This window comes from Procambarus clarkii, chromosome 92 (assembly GCF_040958095.1).
Source record: "Procambarus clarkii isolate CNS0578487 chromosome 92, FALCON_Pclarkii_2.0, whole genome shotgun sequence".
NCBI classification, from domain to species: domain Eukaryota; kingdom Metazoa; phylum Arthropoda; class Malacostraca; order Decapoda; family Cambaridae; genus Procambarus; species Procambarus clarkii.
The window spans coordinates 8,579,753-8,602,463 of record NC_091241.1 but is presented as its reverse complement, the minus strand read 5'-3'; the positions used below and the strand labels follow the sequence as shown (position 1 = coordinate 8,602,463).

The 22,711-nt window shown below is 49.1% G+C and overlaps 1 protein-coding gene across 7 annotated transcripts in view; it reads right to left on the bottom strand.

Moving 5' to 3' along the window:
* The window catches only part of spir (spire type actin nucleation factor), a 237,717-nt gene that overhangs the window by 98,256 nt on the left and 116,750 nt on the right, over nucleotides 1-22,711 (bottom strand). For all 7 annotated transcript variants that reach the window (XR_011226023.1, XM_069319275.1, XM_069319276.1 and 4 more), the window contains exon 3: nucleotides 18,152-18,269. Coding sequence is in view for 6 of the 7 variants with exons in the window: in XM_069319275.1 (XP_069175376.1) it covers nucleotides 18,152-18,269 (118 nt within the window). In the remaining variant the exon portion in view is untranslated. The remainder of the gene's footprint in view (nucleotides 1-18,151; nucleotides 18,270-22,711) is intronic.

Below are 22,711 nucleotides of genomic sequence, written 5' to 3'. Positions count from 1 at the left end.
TTATTGTCTCCGGAGAGGCGAGGACCTCCGCCACTCGCTCCCAAGATCACTCTCTCTCTTTCACGCCTTTTCATTATTTTCTTTTTTACACAGGTGGGCGTGTTGACTAGCCACACTAGATAGTGGCGGTCTGAAGATACCAAGTGTGACGGGGGAGCTGTAAGAATATATGGGCGGTGAGGAACAGGTGAGGAAGGTGCTGGGAGAGACACAGGTGAGGAAGGTGCTGGGAGAGACACAGGTGAGGAAGGTGGTGGGAGAGGAACAGGTGAGGAAGGTGGTGGGAGAGACACAGGTGAGGAAGGTGGTGGGAGAGGAACAGGTGAGGAAGGTGGTGGGAGAGGAACAGGTGAGGAAGGTGGTGGGAGAGAGACAGGTGAGAGGGAAAGTGAATGTGCGGGAGAGCTATTATCCCAACAGGGAGAGGTACCGCCACCAGGTTTTATTTATTTACTTATATACAAGAAGGTACATTGGGTTTGTGAGAATACATAGCATAGTATTTACAATCTTGTAAAGCCACTAGTACGCGCAGCGTTTCGGGCAGATGTTGTGTGTATGTTGTGTGTACACACCGCGATGTACACACACGGGCCTGACAGCTGAGTGGACAGCGCTTCAGATTCGTAGTCCTGAGGTTCCGGGTTCGATCCCCGGTGGGGGCGGAAACACATGAGCAGAGTTTCTTTCACCCCGATGCCCCTGTTACCTAAAAGTAAATAGGTACCTGGGAGTTAGACAGCTGCTACTGGCTGCTTCCTGGGGATCTGTAAAAAAATGGGGCCTGCTCGAGGACCGGGCCGCGGGGACGCTAAGCCCCGAAATCATCTCAAGATAATCCTCAAGGTAACTTTACACACCCAAATGTACATCCTGTCCCCTGAAATCCATATCAAGAGGATAACATCAGCGGGATATGCCAGGTTGGCTAACATAAGAACGGCCTTTAGAAACTTGTGTAAGGAATCTTTCAGAACGTTGTATACCACATATGTCAGACCAATCCTGGGGTATGCAGCCCCAGCATGGAGTCCATATCTAGTCAAGGATAAGACTAAACTGAAAAAAGGTACAAAGGTTTGCCAGCAGGCTAGTACTCGAAATGGAGGGTATGAGCTTCGAGGAGAGACTACGGGAATTAGACCTCACGTAACTGTGAGACAAGAGTTACAGGGGGCCATGATCACCACATACAAGATTCTCAGGGGAATTGATAGGGTTATCTTGAGATCTTGAGGTTATCTTGAGATGATTTCGGGGCTTAGTGTCCCCGCAGCCCGGTCCTCAACCAGGCCTCCACCCCCAGGAAGCAGCCCGTGACAGCTGTCTAACTCCCAGGTACCTATTTACTGCTAGGTAACAGGGGCATCTGGGCGAAAGAAATATTTTGCCCATTTGTCTCCGCCTCCACCGGGGATCGAACCCGGAACCTCAGGACTACGAATCCGAAGCGCTGTCCACCCAGCTGTCAGGCGTCAAGGTAGATAAAGACAGACTATTTACACAAGGGGACACACGCACTAGGGGACACAGGTGGAAACTGAGTGCCCAAATGAGCCATAGAGACATTAGAAATAATTTTTTCAGTGGTAGTAGTTTTTTTTCAGTAGTAGACAAATAGAATACATTTACGTCAGGCCCTCCCCAGGTGATCTGTCTCTCCCCCAGGTGTACCTGAGCGGGCCCCCTGGTGCTGATCCCTCACCTGTACACCACAAGCCCACACTTGTTATACTGATAGCCAGTGCCAAAAGTATGATAGCGAGGTGTTGTGTGACCGCCGCTCATGTCCCTATCAGTATTAACCCACCCACTCCTATCTTTCTTCTCTTGAGTGACTTACTCCACTATATCACTGGCAAGCTGCCTAACGACTTGATTTACACATACATACATACATACATACATACATACATACATACATACATACATACATACATACATACATACACACACACACACACATACATACATACATACATACATACATACATACGTCATCAATGACAGCTTGTGGCGTGTGTAGACGGGGGGGGGGGGGGGGGGACACAACCAAGTGTACAAGTATGATTCAAGTACCAGGCATACGTTATTAACATACATCAGGGAGAGTATCGGTGCCAGGACGGAGCCATAGTGAACTCCAACTGTTACCACTTCGTTATTCCCAGGTCTTCCACCTTCACTGTGGCTCTCTGACTCCTGTCTACTAGGTACTCCCTCACTCGGGCCATAATACCGTGGCTCAGGACAAAACCTCGTCACTTATCTTGAGGTTATCTGGAGATGATTTCGGGGCTTAGCGTCCCCGCGACCCGGTCCTCGACCAGGCCTCCTTTTTGTTACACACACCCCAGGAAGCAGCCCGTAGCAGCTGTCTAACTCCCAGGTACCTATTTACTGCTAGGTAACAGGGGGCATAGGGTGAAAGAAACTCTGCCCATTGTTTCTCGCCGGCGCCCGGGATCGAACCCGGGACCACAGGATCACATGCCCAGCGTGCTGCCTGCTCGGCCACCGGCTGTGCGTGTGCGCGTGTGTGGGCGCGCGTTGTCCGGACCGTCCTTAATTCCAACCCCCCCCCCCCTTCCCCCTCACCGTTCACCCCCCCCCCACCCCGTCAACCCCCCACCAGCCCCGTCAACCCCCCACCAGCCCCGTCAACCCCCCACCAGCCCCGTCAACCCCCCACCAGCCCCGTCAACCCCCCACCAGCCCCGTCAACCCCCCACCAGCCCCGTCAACCCCCCACCAGCCCCGTCAACCCCCCCACCAGCCCCGTCAACCCCCCACCAGCCCCGTCAACCCCCCACCAGCCCCGTCAACCCCCCACCAGCCCCGTCAACCCCCCACCAGCCCCGTCAACCCCCCACCAGCCCCGTCAACCCCCCACCAGCCCCGTCAACCCCCACCAGCCCCGTCAACCCCCCACCAACCCCGTCAACCCCCCCACCAGCCCCGTCAACCCCCCCACCAGCCCCGTCAACCCCCCCACCAGCCCCGTCAACCCCCCACCAGCCCCGTCAACCCCCCACCAGCCCCGTCAACCCCCCACCAGCCCCGTCAACCCCCCACCAGCCCCGTCAACCCCCCCACCAGCCCCGTCAACCCCCCTCCTCCCATCCTCCAAATCTTAATGTCAATTCATCTCCCCAATCATCCTGAGATGTTGATGCCAGTGCACGTTGGCGCCATCCTCCCCCTCCCCCCCCCCCCCCCGTAGTATAGAGGCCAGGTTATGCCAGAGTGACCCCCCCCCCCTTCCCCCTCATAATGACCCCATTCTACCCCCCCTTTAAGCATCAGGGGGAGGACGTGACACCTCTGACCTTTCACTCCAGGTCAAAGATGCCGCTGGTCACAGCTGGTGAGATAGCCAGTGTTGGTCCCACATGTCTCCTTCTCTGGAAACACCTGCCTGGCTGACACGTGTTAGGTTCTCAGGTAACACCTGCCTGGCTGACACGTGTTAAGAGGTTCTCAGGGAACACCTGCCTGGCTGACACGTGTTAGGTTCTCAGGTAACACCTGCCTGGCTGACACGTGTTAAGAGGTTCTCAGGGAACACCTGCCTGACTGACACGTGTTAAGAGGTTCTCAGGTAACACCTGCCTGGCTGACACGTGTTAAGAGGTTCTCAGGGAACACCTGCCTGGCTGACACGTGTTAAGAGGTTCTCAGGGAACACCTGCCTGGCTGACACGTGTTAAGAGGTTCTCAGGGAACACCTGCCTGGCTGACACGTGTTAAGAGGTTCTCAGGTAACACCTGCCTGGCTGACACGTGTTAAGAGGTTCTCAGGGAACACCTGCCTGGCTGACACGTGTTAAGAGGTTCTCAGGGAACACCTGCCTGGCTGACACGTGTTAAGAGGTTCTCAGGGAACACCTGCCTGGCTGACACGTGTTAAGAGGTTCTCAGGGAACACCTGCCTGGCTGACACGTGTTAAGAGGTTCTCAGGTAACACCTGCCTGGCTGACACGTGTTAAGAGGTTCTCAGGGAACACCTGCCTGGCTGACACGTGTTAAGAGGTTCTCAGGTAACACCTGCCTGGCTCAAAATACACATCACACTGAGGTCAACATACCTTAACGGACAAATAACATGGTACTATAACCTATCGCGGCTCATTTGGAACAACCACGTTTACTGTGCAAGAGCTGGCAGGTTAGGCTCGGTTAGGTTAGGTTAGGTTAGGTTAGGTTAGGTTAGGTTAGGATAAGTTAGGTTAGGATAAGTTAGGTTAGGATAAGTTAGGTTAGGTTAGGTTAGGTTAGGATAAGTTAGGTTAGGATAAGTTAGGTTAGGATAAGTTAGGTTAGGTTAGGTTAGGTTAGGTTAGGTTAGGATAAGTTAGGTTAGGATAAGTTAGGTTAGGATAAGTTAGGTTAGGATAAGTTAGGTTAGGTTAGGTTAGGATAAGTTAGGTTAGGATAAGTTAGGTTAGGATAAGTTAGGTTATGTTAGGTTAGGTTAGGTTAGGTTAGGTTAGGTATGGCAGCGCTGAAACTTTCTAGCCAGGCAAAACTTTCAGAATGCTTCATTGTTTTATTAATAAGTCACCTAATACATCATTATTATTATTTTTTGTACTCAATTACAAAAAAAAGATGGTACGGTGGATTTGTTTGCAAATTCTCGCGGAACTTTGGACATGGCTCAAAATCACAGCTATATAGGGACCTTAATATCTTATGCCTCTGTTCACCTAGCAGTAAAATAGGTACCCGGGAGCTAGGCAACTGATATGGGGGTTGCATCCTGGGGGGAAGGGGGGTCTGTAGGGGGTCGTGGCTCCTGGGAGGGGAGGGAGGGGGGGCAACTGGATTAGCCTAAATACAGGAATTACTTACTACCTAACCACCCACGTCCATCTCAAACACTTCCCTGCCCCACTTGACGGCACCCCCTTCCCCCAGGACGCCCCTCCCCCCCCCACCTGCACCCCTCCTCCAAGACCCCTCCCCCCCACCTCCAACCATTCAGGTCAACAAGATGACAGCCGCAATGCAGAACCGATCTCCTTAATTACCTAACATGCCTTCGTGTCACGCGTGAAGCAGGGGAAACGGGGAGGGAGAGACCATCCGAACTCTGTCGCACTGGTGTCTTCCCTCCCTCCCTCCCTCCCATGGCTGCCCTCCCACCGGCCGACCGGCTCCCTTCGCTCGGCCGACCGGCTCCCTTCGCTCGGCCGACCGGCTCCCTTCGCTCGGCCGACCGGCTCCCTAACTACTAACCAACACTTTTATCCTAACTCCTGGAAAGACAACTGGCAGTGTTGTAGTGGATGACGGTACAGACAGACGCACACACACACACTCAGGGGTCACACAAGGGCTCAGGTACTTTACCTTGAACAGTTATTGTGTGTTTACCGTTCTAATGATTGTCAGCGTCCCATTTTCTGTTCATGTTACCCTGTTGATGTGTGCCGTTGGTGTTAATGTTGCAGTTATGTTCACTCTCAACTTATTATCACCTTTCAGATATCCGTAGTTGTGTTCCACTTATCTCCTCCTTCCCTTTTCCATGAACAAATCCACAAGGGCCGTGACGAGGATTCGAACCTGCGTCCGGGAGCATCCCAGACACTGCCTTAATCGACTGAGCTACGACAGGGATCTACGACTTTCCATCTTCATTATCTAACACTTGTGGGGGTTGAACTCTAACAGCCATTTGTTTGCCCTTCCTGGAGTTTGTCAAGGTGCACCTGTAACTTTGTGCAGTCATCCTCCATGTTAACATTCTTCATTACTTTTACATCATGTGTAAAACTGTCCATACACGAGCTCACTCCCCCCCCCCCCCTGGGCCAGGTCAGTCGACACCACAATTAAACACAGCAATGGTCCCAAGACCAAGACTTGGGGGGACTAATTCATATTTTTTTCTGTTCGACATCTCTCTTACTGCGACCCTTTGTTTTCTATCCTTCAGGTACTCCCTTACTCAGTTAATTGTCTTCTTAGTTACCTTGAGGTGCTTCCGGGGCTTAGCGTCCCCGCGGCCCGGTCGTCGACCAGGCCTCCTGGTTGCTGGACTGATCAACCAGGCTGATTCAACCTGGTTGTTACCCCAGCCTGCTTCTCCATCTTGTCCACCTCAAGCCTTTCATGAGGAATACTAGCTTTTATGTTTACAATCTAGGAGGATACAGCTTGTAAACTGTAACACGAGTGAAAAGTTGTTTACTGTTACACACACAAATCCCAATAACGTGATGCATGAAATGAACAAATGACGCCTCGTCACGGCCCTTGTGGATTTGTTCATTGTCTACTCTTGTACCTACCCGGGGGGGGGGAGGGAGGGAGGGAGGAGAGAGAGTGAGAGAGAGAGAGAGAGAGAGAGAGAGAGAGAGAGAGAGAGAGAGAGAGAGAGAGAGAGAGAGAGAGAGGAGAGAGAGAGAGAGAGAGAGAGAGAGAGAGAGAGAGAGAGAGGCAGTTTTTTTTTTTTTTATTATTATTATTTTCTACCACAGACGTGGCCAGACATTTACAATGCTAACCAGCATATATACATTTTCTTCTGTCCTCCATGGACAGGGTTAGAGAAGTGTTAAACATACAGTTCAAGGGTTTATTGAACACTCAACCACAGAAGGTGATTCGGTGCTTTTAAAATGCTAAGCTAACCTACATACGTAAATACATAGATACACAGATTTACGTATGCCCTACATAAAGTATTAGATGTGTCTTTTACATAGTGTGGAGGGTGAGCGTGAGGTGACCCAGTTCGACCCGAGGGCTTGACCCAACGAGGGGAAAGCTCCTTACTGTACTAAGTCGACCTGACCTAGTTTACTGCCTGTATGCCCAAACACTTCCCCGCTCCTGCCTTCACTACTCTCCCTGGCCCCCCCCCCCCACTTCACCACTGCTCCACACTCTTCCTTGTCATCACTTCTCTCCTCCTCACAGCTCCGCCTGGCCCTCTCTCTCAACGCCTCACCACTAACCCACATCTCGCACAGTTTCCCAACATGGTACAGCCATGATGGCCGGCTTATGAACAGGTTCCTCAGCGTTACTACACTAACTTGTCAACATTCTCTCTCTCCACTCTTCTTGCTCGTATTTCCGGGTACCAGGATAACACACACACACACACACACACGCACGCACACACACACACACACACACACACACACACACACACACACACGCGCGAACACACACACACACGCGCGCGCGAACACACACACACACACACACACACACAGTGGGCAGTGGGAGGAAGAACTTAGAGGAAAAACAGTGCAAGGTATGATGAACCAAGTCATATTGAAATGCAAGGAGGCTGAAGATAGATTTATTCCAACAATAAAGGAAAAAAGCAGGAGGGAATATAATAACCCATGGTTTAATAGACAGTGTCAGGAAGCAAAGGTGAGAAGCAGGAGGGAGTGGAGGGAGTGGAGGAAGTACAGAAGACAAAGGACAGAGGACAACAGGATTAGATGTAACAGAGCTAGGAATGATTACATTAACATAAGACGAGTGTCGGAAAGAAATTATGAGAATGATATTGCAGTCAAAGCGAAAAAGCAACCAAAATTACTACATAGCCATATAAGAAGGAAGATGTCGGTAAATGACCAAGTGACAAGACTGAGGAAAACAGAAGGGGCATATACAGAAAGCGACAAGGAAATCTGCGAGGTACTGAATGCAAAATTCCATGGAGTGTTCACAACCGAGCCTGAGCAGCTCCCTTTGTTAGAAGAGATTACCCAAGATGAAAGACTATCAGATATAGAGGTGACAGCAGAGGATGTAATGAAACAGTTGACAACACTGGATGCAAATAAAGCTGTTGGACCAGACAAAGTATCACCGTGGATACTTAAAGAGGCAGCGCAGGCTCTCAGCGTGCCTCTGGCAATGATCTTTAATGAGTCACTTATGTCGGGAGAATTGCCCAGTTGCTGGAAGGAGGCAAATGTCGTACCGATTTTCAAAAAAGGTGATAGGGAGGAGGCACTTAACTACAGACCCGTATCACTGACAAGCATCCCCTGCAAAATACTTGAAAGAATAATTAGGCTAAGACTTGTTGAACACCTGGAGAGCATTGGGTTTGTAAACAAGCACCAACATGGGTTCTGGACAGGGAAATCATGCCTAACAAACCTTTTAGAATTCTATGATAAAGTAACAAGGATAAGGCAGGACAGAGAAGGCTGGGCAGACTGCATATTTCTTGACTGCCAAAAGGCCTTTGATACGGTACCGCACATGAGACTGCTATACAAACTTGAGAGGCAGGCAGGAGTAAGCGGAAAGGCCCTAGTATGGGTGAAGAACTACCTAACAGGAAGGAGCCAGAGGGTAATGGTAAGGGGCGAAAAGTCGGACTGGCGAACAGTAACAAGTGGAGTACCTCAAGGATCGGTGCTGGGACCAATCCTCTTTCTAATTTACGTAAATGATATGTTTACAGGAGTGGAATCATACATGTCAATGTTTGCAGATGACGCAAAATTAATGAGAAGAGTTGTGACAGACGAGGATTGTAGGATCCTCCAAGAGGACTTAAACAAGCTGCAGAGATGGTCAGGGAAATGGCTACTGGAGTTTAACACCAGTAAATGTAAAGTTATGGAAATGGGATCAGGTGACAGAAGACCAAAGGGACAGTACACAATGAAGGGGAACAGCCTACCTGTAACGATTCGAGAAAGAGACCTGGGAGTGGATGTGACACCTAATCTAACTCCTGAGGCACATATAAATAGGATAACGACAGCAGCGTACTCTACACTGGCGAAAATTAGAACTTCATTCAGAAACCTAAATGAGGAAGCTTTTAGGGCACTTTACACTGCCTACGTGAGACCCGTCTTAGAGTATGCCGCGCCATCATGGAGCCCCCACCTGAAGAAACACATAAAGAAACTGGAGAAGGTTCAGAGGTTTGCGACGAGGCTTGTCCCAGAGTTACGAGGGATGGGATATGAAGAGCGGCTGAAGGAACTGAACCTAACGACACTAGAGAAAAGAAGGGAGAGAGGAGATATGATAGGGACATATAAAATACTCAGGGGAATTGATAAAGTGGAAATAGATGAAATGTTCACACGTAATAATAACAGAACGAGGGGACATGGGTGGAAACTGGAAACTCAGATGAGTCACAGAGATGTTAGGAAGTTTTCTTTAGCGTGAGAGTAGTAGAAAAATGGAATGCACTTGGGGAACAGGTTGTGGAAGCAAATACTATTCATACTTTTAAAACTAGGTATGATAGGGAAATGGGACAGGAGTCATTGCTGTAAACAACCGATAGCTAGAAAGGCGGGATCCAAGAGTCAATGCTCGATCCTGCAAGCACATATAGGTGAGTACATATAGGTGAGTACACACACACAGTCGTCCTGTACACCTGTTGACTGACGGTTGAGAGGCGGGATCAAAGAGCCAGAGCTCAACCCCCGCAAGCACAATTAGGTGAGTACACACTAGGGCGCCTGGTGGCTGAGTGGACAGCACTCAGGACTCGTAATCCTGGGGACCGGGGTTCAATCCCCGGCGATGGCAGAAAACAAATGAGTTTCTTTCACCCTGATGCCTCTGTTACCTAGCAGTAAATAGGTACCTGGGCGTTCGACAGCTGTTACGGGCTGCTTCCTTGGGGAGGGGGGGGGGGAATGATCGTTGATTGATTGACAGTTGAGAGGCGGGCCCAAAGAGCAGAGCTCAACTAGGTGAGTACACACTCACTCACTCACTCACTCACTCACACACACACACACACACACACACACACACACACACACACACACACACACACACACACACACTCACACACTCACACACTCACACACACACACACACACACACTCACACACACACACACTCACACACACACACACACACACACACACACACACACACACACACACACACACACACACACACACGCACGGAGTGTCGAGCAACGGAACACAGATGGAAACAGAGTACCCATGCAAATGAGCCAGAGAGACATCAGAAAGAACTCTTTCAGTGTCAGAGAATTATTAACCTCTGGCACATAAACAGAATGCATTAGGCAGTGATGTGGTGGAGGCTGACTCCATACACAGTTTTAAAAGTAGATATGATAGAGCCCAGTAGGCTCAGGAATCTGTACACCTGTTGATTGCCAGTTGAGAGGCGGGACCAAAGACCCAGAGTTCAACCCCTGCAAGCACAACTAGGTGAGTACGTGTCATCCCCTCCCCCCCCCGTCCACGCTGTTGAGGAACACATGTAAACACTACCACGCGTCACTCACCACGCTGTTGTGGAGCACATGTAAACACTACCACGTGTCACTCACCACGCTGTGGTGGAGCACATGTAAACACTACCACGTGTCACTCACCACGCTGTTGTGGAGCACATGTAAACATTATACCACGTGTCACTCACCACACGCTGCTGGAGAACCAGTAACTCCCTGGGTACAACAGGAAGTGTATTGAGCGCGGCGACAGGAATATCAATGGAGGGACAACAATGAGCTGTGTTTGTAAACAAAGAGAGGTGTTTGTAAACAATGAGCTGTGAGCCGGCTGTGTGTCAACACCGGGCCACCGGGAAGGGCTGGCCCTTCTCAGTTACTAATTCGGATATTTCTTAGAATTGTGCTGCCATCGGGCTGATGAGCAATAACAGCACTTCCTGCCCTCCCTGTAGCTGTATCTCTCCACCGCCGCCTGCAGGTCAGTGGATGATTGGCCGGTAGCTGTGGCAGTGTGGTAGAGACGGTAGGTGTGGTAGTGTGGTAGAGACGGTGGTTGTGGTAGTGTGGTAGAGACGGTGGTTGTGGTAGTGTGGTAGAAACGGTGGGTGTGGTACAAGTGACGTCATCAGTAAGTGTAACAACAGCTGAGGGGCTACACACAGAGATATTAGAAAGAACTTTTTTAGTGTCAGAGTGGTTGACAAATGGAATGCATTAGGAAGTGATGTGGTGGAGGCTGACTCCATACACAGTTTCAAATGTAGCTATGACAGAGACCGATAGGCTCAGGAATCTGTACATCTGTTGATTGACGGTTGAGAGGCGGGACCAAAGAGCCAGAGCTCAACCCCCGCAAACACAACTAGGTGAGTACAACTAGGTGAGTACACACACACACACACACACACACACAAGAGTCACGGCAGCTTTGGGAACGGGGAAAGGAGGAGAGGGCCATGTGGAATGGCAGAGGGTGATGGGTAAATACGAAAAGACACAGGAGAGAGAAATGAAGAGTGGAATGGGGCAGTATATTGGACGTGTTGCGGCAGTTTGTGACATCCACCTTCCCCGTCATCACACACACACAACCATAGTAAACTCGTGTGCCTGCGTGTGCGTGTGCGTGTGAAAGGGGAGGTGGTGGGCAGGGAAAGTGTTGTGGAGTACAAGCCCCCATCTCTTCCCCCCCCCCCACCCTCTAGATACTTTCTCTCCCGCATGGTATAACCAACAACCACATCACTGTAAACTCCACCACTGTTTACCAATTAACCACAACAACAACAACCTACCACAAATTCCCACCACAACAAACCCCCACTACCACAACCACCACAACAAACCCCCACTACCACAACCACCACAATCCTTGTAGAAAAATCCACAAAACAACTCTACCACAATAAGGAAAATGAGACTTCAAAATTAAGACACCTATATGAGTGGAGATCATTCCAAGGCCAACAGCGGAGGCACACGTAAACGCAGTAACATCGGCGGCATCTGAGACGCTGACAAACATTACAACGGCATTTAAAAGCCTAAATAGCGACTCTTATAAAGCCTAAAATAATAAACATTAGCCTATCTTAGACAAATACTGGAATATGTAGCACAGGCCTGGCATTCGCACCTTGTAAAGTCCGAAACTGAAATTGAAAACTGAAATTGAAAACTGAAATTGAAAACTTCCAATATATACGGAACTAAATCTCTCAACCCTAGAGAAGAGAAGAAACAGATGACATGATCACAACATGCAAGATATCGATTTGAAGAGGCAAGGCGGAAAAAAGACAGCTTTTATAAATTGAGTAAAAGTAGAAGAGGCCACAAGTGGAAGCTGGACATAAATGAGTTGAAGAAATGTATGGAAATAGTGGTTTGCTTAGCTAAATGAACTGTGGGGTTCAGTCCCCTGAGCCCATTATGTGCCTCTGTAACCCTTTCCACTACCGCCCACAAGATGGGTATGGGGTGCATAATAAATGAACTAAACTAAAACTAATAGTGGAAATACAGTAAGGGTGGTCAACACGTTCATTACACTCAGAGAATCTCAATTATATCGCAAGAGCCACAACAAGTCTAGCAGGCGAAGCAGAAGAGCTAGACCTTACTTCTCCACGGTCACTGTTAGGTAAACACCAGTACCCTACAACAACAAAGGTCCCCCCCCCCACTATAACTGGCGTAGTGTGTGTAGACTAACAATAGCTAAGAGTGAGTACCCAGAGAGAGAGATCATTATACTGGTAAACAATAGCACTAGAGAGAGACTAACAATAGTGCCACCACCACTAGGGAGCCGGTCGGCCGAGCGGACAGCACGCTGGACTTGTGATCCTGTGGTCCTGGGTTCGAGCCCAGACGCCGGCGAGAAACATTGAGCAGTTTCTTTCACCCTACGCCCCTGTTACCTAGCAGTAAAATAGGTACCTGGGTGTTAGTCAGCTGTCACGGGGCTACTTCCTGGGGGTGGAGGCCTGGTCGAGGACCGGGCCGCGGGGATACTAAAAGCCCCGAAATCATCTCAATATAACCTCAAGATAACCACCTTCCTCGCCCCATAACAACCCAGCTGGAACCAGAGGAATGGCCAGGAGACGAGCAGCGTCACTCACTCTGCCTGAGCCCGCCAAACACACACCGAAACTACGACGTTGCTACAACGTTCGAACAAGTTTCTAACACCACCAACCCAGTCATAACAACCAATATAGCAAGTTGTAACAACGTTCTAATGCGTTATAAACACGTTAAGCCAAGATGTAACAACTTTATTACAAGTTGTAACAAGCGGAAAATAGAGACAGTTACGGTTTGTATTTCCAGGGAGGGAACGACAGTGGCTATCTTGAGGTTATCTTGAGATGATTTCGGGGCTTTAGTGTCCCTGCGGCCCGGTCCTCGACCAGGCCTCCACCCCAAGGAAGCAGCCCGTGACAGCTGACTAACACCTAGGTACCTATTTTACTGCTAGGTAACAGGGGCATAGGGTGAAAGAAACTGTGCTCATTGTTTCTCTCCGGCGCCTGGGATCGAACCCGGGACCACAGGATCACAAGTCCAGCGTGCTGTCCGCTCGGCCGACCGGCTCCCCTGGCAGCGAGCCCTTCTGCTTTCTACCCCTGGCATCGTTGCTGGCTTTAGTGCTTACACGACCAACACCTGGGGCACAGGGAAGGATCTCCTGCACTCTCTGACACATTCCGCCTCCCTCTCTCCCTCACCATGAGGTGACCTCACCCCCAACCTCAGGCGTTGCCGCGTTTCACCTCTTCTTGTTGGTGCCCCAACCCCCATAACCCCTGCCTATCCCCCCAACACACACGCCTCCCCATATCACCTTCTCTCCTCCCCCACACAGTACTTCACTGCCTCCCCCACCACATCTCCCGCCCCCCCCCCCACCCCACACACAGTTACAGCACTGCTCCTGTGCCAGGTAAGTCCACTACGGGCTCACCACAGCTCGTGCTACTTGGATCTTTTGGAATCTACAAACAAGCATAGGAAATATTGCCGGAACAACCGTGGACATCTTCAAGAGGAAACTAGATTTATTCCTCCAAGGAGTGCCGGACCATCCGGGCTGTGATGGGTATGTGGGCCTGCGGGCCGCTCCAAGCAACAGCCTGGTGGACCAAACTCTCACAAGTCAAGCCTGGCCTCGGGCCGGGCTTGGGGAGTAGAAGAACTCCCAGAACCCCATCAACCAGGTATATGTGGGCCTGCGGGCCGCTCCAAGCAACAGCCTGGTGGACCAAACTCTCACAAGTCAAGCCTGGCCTCGGGCCGGGCTTGGGGAGTAGAAGAACTCCCAGAACCCCATCAACCAGTTATCAACCAGGTATCAACCAGGTATCAACCCCCACCACATCCGCCAGAACGTTGTTGGTAGAGAGAAGTAGAGGCCATCACCCTGCAGGACAGAGCACATGCGCCACAAGGCAGTAGTCACATGTCTGGAGGACTGGGATCAACACGGCGCCCCGGCATCTTAACATACAACAACGTACATGCTTAACGTGTTAACGTACATACACAAACTATCCTCACCGTGACAATGACTCCTGGAATCAAGCCTGGTTTCACATCCAAGCCACACGTCAGAAAATGAAGAAACGACGACCTTATCTTGAGGTTATCTTGAGATGATTTGTCCCCGCGGCCCGGTCCTCGACCAGGCTTCCACCCCCAGGAAGCAGCCCGTGACAGCTGACTAACACGTACCTTAAGCATGTGCGTAAGTGACACACATTGATTCTGTCCCTTAGAGTCATATGATGTCTTCACCCACGTTTACCTTGTGTTTACCCTGTGGAGCTTCCGGGAATCAATGGCCCCGCGGCCCGGTCTCCGACCAGGCCTCCCGGTTGGTCATCTGCTCAACAAGGCTGTTGGACGCGGGTGCTCGCAGCCTGATGTATGTATCACGGCCTAGTTTATCATATATTCTTTGGAGGTGCTTTTCGAGGTCTCTCTTGAACACTATGAGGGGTCGGCCAGTAATGTGTAGTGGAAGTGTTGAACAGTCTCGGGCCTCTGATGTTGATAGAGTTCTCTCTCAGAGTACCTGTTGCACCTCTGCTCTTCAACTGCACATCCTGCCATGTCTTCTGGTCTCTGTGGTGTTATTTCTGTGTGCAGGTTTGGGACCAGCCCCTCTACTATCTTCCACGTGTAGATTATTATGTATCTCTCCCGCCTGCGCTCAAGAGAATACAGATTTAAAACTTTTAATCGGTCCCAATAATTAAGATCATTTAAATAGTGGTTTCTAGCAGTAAAGGATCTTTGCACGCTCTCCAGGTCAGTAATTTATCCGGCTCTGAATGGGGCTGTCATTGTGCAACAATACTCCACCCTAGAGAGCACTAGTGTCTTAAAAGTATCATTATTAGTATGGCGACCCTTGTTTGGAAGGTCCTTCTTATCCAACCTGTCATTTTTCTTACAGTTGTGACAGCTACTTTATGGTGTTCTGTAAAGGTAAGGTTTTCTGACATGATTACAACAAGATCCTTTACATTGCTCTTTCGTTTAATAGTGTGATTTGATTCAGTTTTATACATGGTTTCCATTTTTTAAATTTAATTTTTTTGCCATAAGTCACACGTTAGTGTGACTTATTTTCCACGTTGACAAGCATGAGTGTAAACACCCCAATATACCCTAACTGCCGACCATAGTCATGCCCGCTCCTACATTTACACTTTCACTGGAGTCCATCATTCACTTATCAACCATTTCCAGTTCCCTTTAAAGTTACAAAACTGGGAGTAATTAATTCCCATTTTCTTCTATACAGACGCGCGCGCACACCCTCATACACTCACAGGAAGTACCAATAACTACTTAACTCTTGAATTATTTCAACATGATACTAACCAGTTGGGTACAAAAAACAACAAAGTAACAACTCAAGTAAATATTTAAAGCAATATACTATAAGTATGTTGGTTAGTAACTACTTGTTATCTTGAGGTTATCTTGAGATGATTTCGGGGCTTTAGTGTCCCCGCGGCCCGGTCCTCGACCAGGCCTCCACCCCCAGGAAGCAGCCCGTTACAGCTGACTAACTCCCAGGTACCTATTTACTGCTAGGTAACAGGGGCATTCAGGGTGAAAGAAACTTTGCCCATTTGTTTCTGCCTCGTGCGGGAATCGAACCCGCGCCACAGAATTACGAGTCCTGCGCGCTATCCACCAGGCTACGAGGCCCTCATACTTGACATAACCACGTATATGGCCCTTACTAGACCATGGCAACATGGGGTTACAGCCCATATTTACCCAGGACAACATGAGGTATGGCCACGTGGTGTAGTATGGCCACATCCCTCACTCCAACACAAACGTGGCCACATAGGACAGTGTGGCCACGTGGTGTAGTATGGCCACATCCCTCACTCCAACACAAACGTGGCCACATAGGACAGTGTGGCCACGTGTAGTATGGCCACATCCCTCACTCCAACACAAACGTGGCCACATAGGACAGTGTGGCCACGTGGTGTAGTATGGCCACATCCCTCACTCCAACACAAACGTGGCCACATAGGACAGTGTGGCCACGTGGTGTAGTATGGCCACATCCCTCACTCCAACACAAACGTGGCCACATAGGACAGTGTGGCCACGTGGTGTAGTATGGCCACATCCCTCACTCCAACACAAACGTGGCCACATAGGACAGTGTGGCCACGTGGTGTAGTATGGCCACATCCCTCACTCCAACACAAACGTGGCCACATAGGACAGTGTGGCCACGTGGTGTAGTATGGCCACATCCCTCACTCCAACACAAACGTGGCCACATAGGACAGTGTGGCCACGTGGTGTAGTATGGCCACATCCCTCACTCCAACACAAACGTGGCCACATAGGACAGTGTGGCCACGTGGTGTAGTATGGCCACATCCCTCACTCCAACACAAACGTGGCCACATAGGACAGTGTGGCCACGTGGTGTAGTATGGCCACATCCCTCACTCCAACACAAACGTGGCCACATAGGACAGTGTGGCCACGTGGTGTAGTATGGCCACATCCCTCACTCCAACACAAACGTGGCCACATAGGACAGTGTGGCCACGTGGTGTAGTATGGCCACATCCCTCACTCCAACACAAACGTGGCCACATAGGACAGTGTGGCCACGTGGTGTAGTATGGCCACATCCCTCACTCCAACACAAACGTGGCCACATAGGACAGTGTGGCCACGTGGTGTAGTATGGCCACATTCCTGACTCCAACACAAACGTGGCCACATAGGACAGTGTGGCCACGTGGTGTAGTATGGCCACATTCCTGACTCCAACACAAACGTGGCCACATAGGACAGTGTGGCCACGTGGTGTAGTATGGCCACATTCCTGACTCCAACACAAACGTGGCCACATAGGACAGTGTGGCCACGTGGTGTAGTATGGCCACATCCCTCACTCCAACACAAACGTGGCCACATAGGACAGTGTGGCCACGTGGTGTAGTATGGCCACATCCCTCACTCCAACACAAACGTGGCCACATAGGACAGTGTGGCCACGTGGTGTAGTATGGCCACATCCCTCACTCCAACACTAACGTGGCCACATAGGACAGTGTGGCCAAAGGAGTAGGGATGGGTCAGTTTTTTTTTTTTTTTAATTATTATTATTTTCTACCACAGACGTGGCCACACATTTACAATGCTAACCAGCATATATGGGAGGAGGAGGAGGAGGAGGAGGAAGAGGTCAACCACCGCGAAAGGTCAAGAAAGAGACCTGGGGCCAGATTCACGAAGCTGTTACGCAAGCACTTACGAACGTGTACATCTTTCCTCAATCTTTGACGGCTTTGGTTACATTTATTAAACAGTTTACAAGCATGAAAACTTGCCAATCAACTGTTGTTATTGTTATAAACAGCCTCCTGGTGCTTCGGAGCTCATTAACTGTTTAACAATTGGAAACAAAGCCGCCAAAGATTGAGAAAAGATGTACAGGTTCGTAAGTGCTTGCGTAAGTGCTTTCGTGAATCTGACCCCGGTCCACCCACAAAATACGATACCTTGAGGTGCTTCCGGGGCTTAGTGTCCCCGCGGCCCGGTCGTCGACCAGGCCTCCTGGTTGCTGGACTGATCAACCAGGCTGTTAGACGCGGCTGCTCGCAGCCTGACGTATGAGTCACAGCCTGGTTGATCAGGTATCCTTTGGAGGTGCTTATCCAGTTCTCTCTTGAACACTGTGAGGGGTTTGCCAGTTATGCCCCTTATGACTTATGCCCCTTATGACGATGCAATAATATACACTCAAACCCACTTGAAGGAATGACTTATTCACATAAAAAAGAACCAGGTACCCTATTTAACTGTTTGTGTTGAGTGGGTGAAGATAATGCGATAAAGTGACTCACCTGCGGATGTCATGAGGTCAATAAGGTGATTAAGGGAAGGTGAGAGGTCACGCTCCTCATCGCTGGCCAGGCTGTAGTCGAGGGCTCGGTACAGCAGGACCCCAAGCTCCGACACCAGCTGTGGGAACACCAGAGAGGAACACTGTCTTAACACGTCATTACTACATTAACACTATTAGCACTCATCATCTCGCCGCCTCCTCCATGCATCATATTTCCTGGGTCCACCTGCAGCGCGCGCGTGCGTGTGTGTGTGTGTGTGTGTGTGTGTGTGTGTGTGTGTGTGTGTGTGTGTGTGTGTGTGTGTGTGTGTGTGTGTCCGTCCAAGGCTGGAGGTCGGACACTTGGGACTCGCCAAACTTTACAATATGACACATGAGTGGGATTGGAGAATCATAGGCCAGTCGGGATCGGCCCCAGTGCCTCCCTTTCAAGAAATATCCGCTTCTATATCGACCCCCTTCCCTATCCTTTTCATGATCTGAAATAATGGATTTATTTTTCCAGCACATTTGTATAGCAGTTTTTCAGCCTTTCGTGATAAATTTTCTGAAACGGAGAGGGGAAAGTGAGAGGGAGGGAGAGGGAAAGGAGAGGGAGGGAGAGGGAAAGGAGAGGGGGGAAGAGGGAGAGGGGAGAGGGGGGAAGAGGGAGAGGGGAGGAGGGGTAACTGGGGGGAGGAGGAATGGTAGGGGTGGGAGAGGGGCAAGAGGAAGGGGAACCTAGAGGGTGGAGACCCGGGCACCACCGGGTACCCCATCCAGTACAACATTTACTGACCACCACCGTGGAGAGTGTGGTAATAACATGTCAGGGTTGAACAGTACAGGTCCAAGAGGGAGGAGGAAGATGAACAAGAACAGAGGAAGGTGAGAAACACAATAACACTAACAAATGTAAGAACATGAACAAGGAGAACAAACATCCAGTTGAACACGTTGGGCAATTTGATGTCAATTACTGGATCTCACACGATAACATCCAGGAGGCCTGGTCGACGACCGGGCCGCGGGGACGCTAAGCCCCGGAAGCACCTCAAGGTAGGTCATCCCGGCCTCCTTATAGAACGTCGCATTTTGACGTATACTCCACCTAGGGCCACAAATCGTCGTGCTGGAACATGGCAGCGGCTCCCGAAATTTACATACTGTCCCATTTTCTGTTGTGGGTCCTCTGGCAGGTTAGGATAAGGGGGCACTTTAGTACGACAGCACTTTCCCGACAGACGTTGGGAAAGCTTAGGACAGGCTGGTTAGTGAGAGAAAAGTGGCAGCAGTTAGATAATCGTGCCATTAGCCAATGAGCGCCTAGTTATTATTCTATTGGCATAGCCAATTAGCGCAGCGAACCACCCAGCCATCAAAGACTGTCCAGGTAATGGCACCTACAGATCTTAATGGCATATGTTTATTATTATTTTTTTGCTTGTTGAATTTGCTAAGGTTGAGCTTCAGCTCCTGTTCCCCCGAGTCTGTATCTGTAGGTGTGATCTGATGCCAATAATCCGATGAGTTAGCCTGAACATTTGCTCGTAAAGAATTGATCACTATCTTGGATTGCACAGCCCCGCTCCTGTGCCAGCTACAAGTCCACTACGGGCTCACCATAGCCAGTGCTTCTTGGAACTTTTTGTTCCCAGTAGCGAATCTTAAACATTACCATCATCTTGGATTGTCTCTGAGCAATCGCGGGACAGGTTTGGAGCGCGTAATAAATGACTTAACTGTTGCCTCGTCTCATATCAACTGATGAAACTGTGTATGGAGCAAGTGTGTCCTCCGTCACCTTGTTATTCACTAAGTGTTCAACACTGCCCAACTAGTTCTCGCACTTGCTTATAGTCAATATTGGCTTATTAAATAAGTGCATATGTGACACACTAATTTATTGTGAATATTTTAGTTTACCTTGAAAAGCTTCATAGAAAACACCGACCTTACCTAACCTTCTTAGTATGTTAAGATAAGCATCTTATTGCTTCTTAATTACAATTATTACTTAACCTATTATAGGTATAGGTTAAGTAATAATTGTAGTTATTATACCTATATAATTATAGGTATATACCTAATATAGGTATAGGTTAAGTAATAATTATAATTAAGAAGCAATAAGATGCTTATCTTAACATACTAAGAAGGTTAGGTGAGGTCGGTGTTTTCTATGAAGCTTTTCAAGGTAAACTAAAATATTCACAATAAATTAGTATGTCACATATGCACTTATTTAATAAGCCAATATTGACTATACACAAGTGCGAGAACGGGTTGCACTGCCACACACTAACCTCTCCTCTTACACACAACGTCACATTTCGCTCGTATGAGTTACTTCAGGCCAAGAATTCTCGTACTAGAAACTGGAAGCGGCTGGTGAAAATGACGTACTGCCCCGTTTTCTGTTTTGAGTTCTCTGGTAGGTTAGGAGAGGACACTTTAAATTGTCCGTTTTCTTGACGATGGGAAATTTTAGGAGGATGGGCTGGACAGACAGACAGACAGACAGACACACACACACACACACACACACACACACGCGCGCGCGCGCACACGCACACACGCACGAACAGGCACACAGGCTTCCCCGCATCCCTGTAGTACGTCTCGGTCTCTAGTGGGTCCTGTAGCACAGTGGTTCTTGGCACACACAATCCACGGATTTGAGTTTAATCCCCTGATGCCTAACTCCCGCGTGCCTACTACTTACCGCTAGGTGAACAGATGTATCAGATGGAAGGAAACACGTTTTAACGTCTTTGTCATGTCCGAGAATGTAACCCGGGCCCCAGCATCTGGTCCCTGACATCAGAGAGCGTGCAGAAAGTGTCGGGATGTTCTTCACGATCAAGATGATATATATCAAGATATCTCTCTTCCGAGAAGACGGAAGGCTATGAAAAAAGTCAAATCCAGAAGACAGAGTAAAGAGGATCTGTGAAACCGAGAGGAATCAATATTATTCCTTCTATGTAAATTCCTTAACACATCATCTAGCACCGGGCCCTTGCGCAAGGGTGAGGCTAAGACGTGAGTGTAATACTAAGGTCACACTAGCACGGTGTCTTCAGTGAACCCCTCACTCAACACACTCAACATCCACCACACAAATGATCTCCTCATCAACGTATATAATACTTCACAGAACATATATTACTTACTATACTGTATGTCAACATTTAACACTAAACTCCTGTCATAACTTTAACCGAATGTAGACGGAAATGTTTATACTCATAACACCGTTCTTATTCAATTTTGGCAGGAAGCTCCGCCATTGTTAACGGAGCCCAGCGGGTTTTCTTCCTATTGGGGAGTGTTGTACATGCTGCTATGGCGGTGTGTCCACTCACAGGATGAGTGGCGCTGCCCAATACTGTCACTATGGCGGTGTGTCCACTCACAGGATGAGTGGCGCTGCCCAATACTGTCACTATGGCGGTGTGTCCACTCACAGGATGAGTGGCGCTGCCCAATACTGTCACTATGGCGGTGTGTCCACTCACAGGATGAGTGGCGCTGCCCAATACTGTCACTATGGCGGTGTGTCCACTCACAGGATGAGTGGCGCTGCCCAATACTGTCACTATGGCGGTGTGTCCACTCACAGGATGAGTGACGCTGCCCAATACTGTCACTATGGCGGTGTGTCCACTCACAGGATGAGTGGCGCTGCCCAATACTGTCACTATGGCGGTGTGTTCACTCACAGGATGAGTGGCGCTGCCCAATACTGTCACTATGGCGGTGTGTCCACTCACAGGATGAGTGGCGCTGCCCAATACTGTCACTATGGCGGTGTGTCCACTCACAGGATGAGTGGCGCTGCCCAATACTGTCACTATGGCGGTGTGTCCACTCACAGGATGAGTGGCGCTGCCCAATAAACTCGCCCCTCGGGGCAAAATTTAAAAAAAACACAATCGACTTAAGAATGGTCCAGGACGGACCGAAACGTTGTCGTCCCTTCACCTTGTAGTGTGTGATCTGGTCAAAAAAATGAAAGAAATTTTTTTTAACGGAGCCTTACGCATGCGCGCCCCAGCTGCTGCCTGGAGGGCGCCATTCTCACGTGCCTTCAGCAACAGTTGTCAACACATATCCAAGCAACGGACACCGATCCTTCTCTCTCATCAATGTATCGAGTCTTTTGCCATATGAGAAAAAATGAATTTACATTTCTTACACTATAGTGTTTATATTAAGTATATTAACTATAGTATCTATAACAACTATAGTACTTATAATGACTATAGTACCTATAATAATTAGTGTATAGTAACTATAGCAATTATAGTATAGTAACTAAAGTACTTAAAATAAGTATAGTGTTTATAGTAACTATTTGGTCAAAGGTACCAATATGTTCTCTTGGACCCCAAAAAGTTCACATTGAATACGATCAATTTTATAGAATCGGAGAAAAATGGCTAAAATCCCAAATTTAATCTTGTGTGTAATATAGCAAAGATATGTACTATATTAGGCCCCAAGATAGCGTGTACTAAGCGTAGGCCTACTTGGCCAGGCTACACTATGGGTCCTCAGGTATGGTTCCAATTTA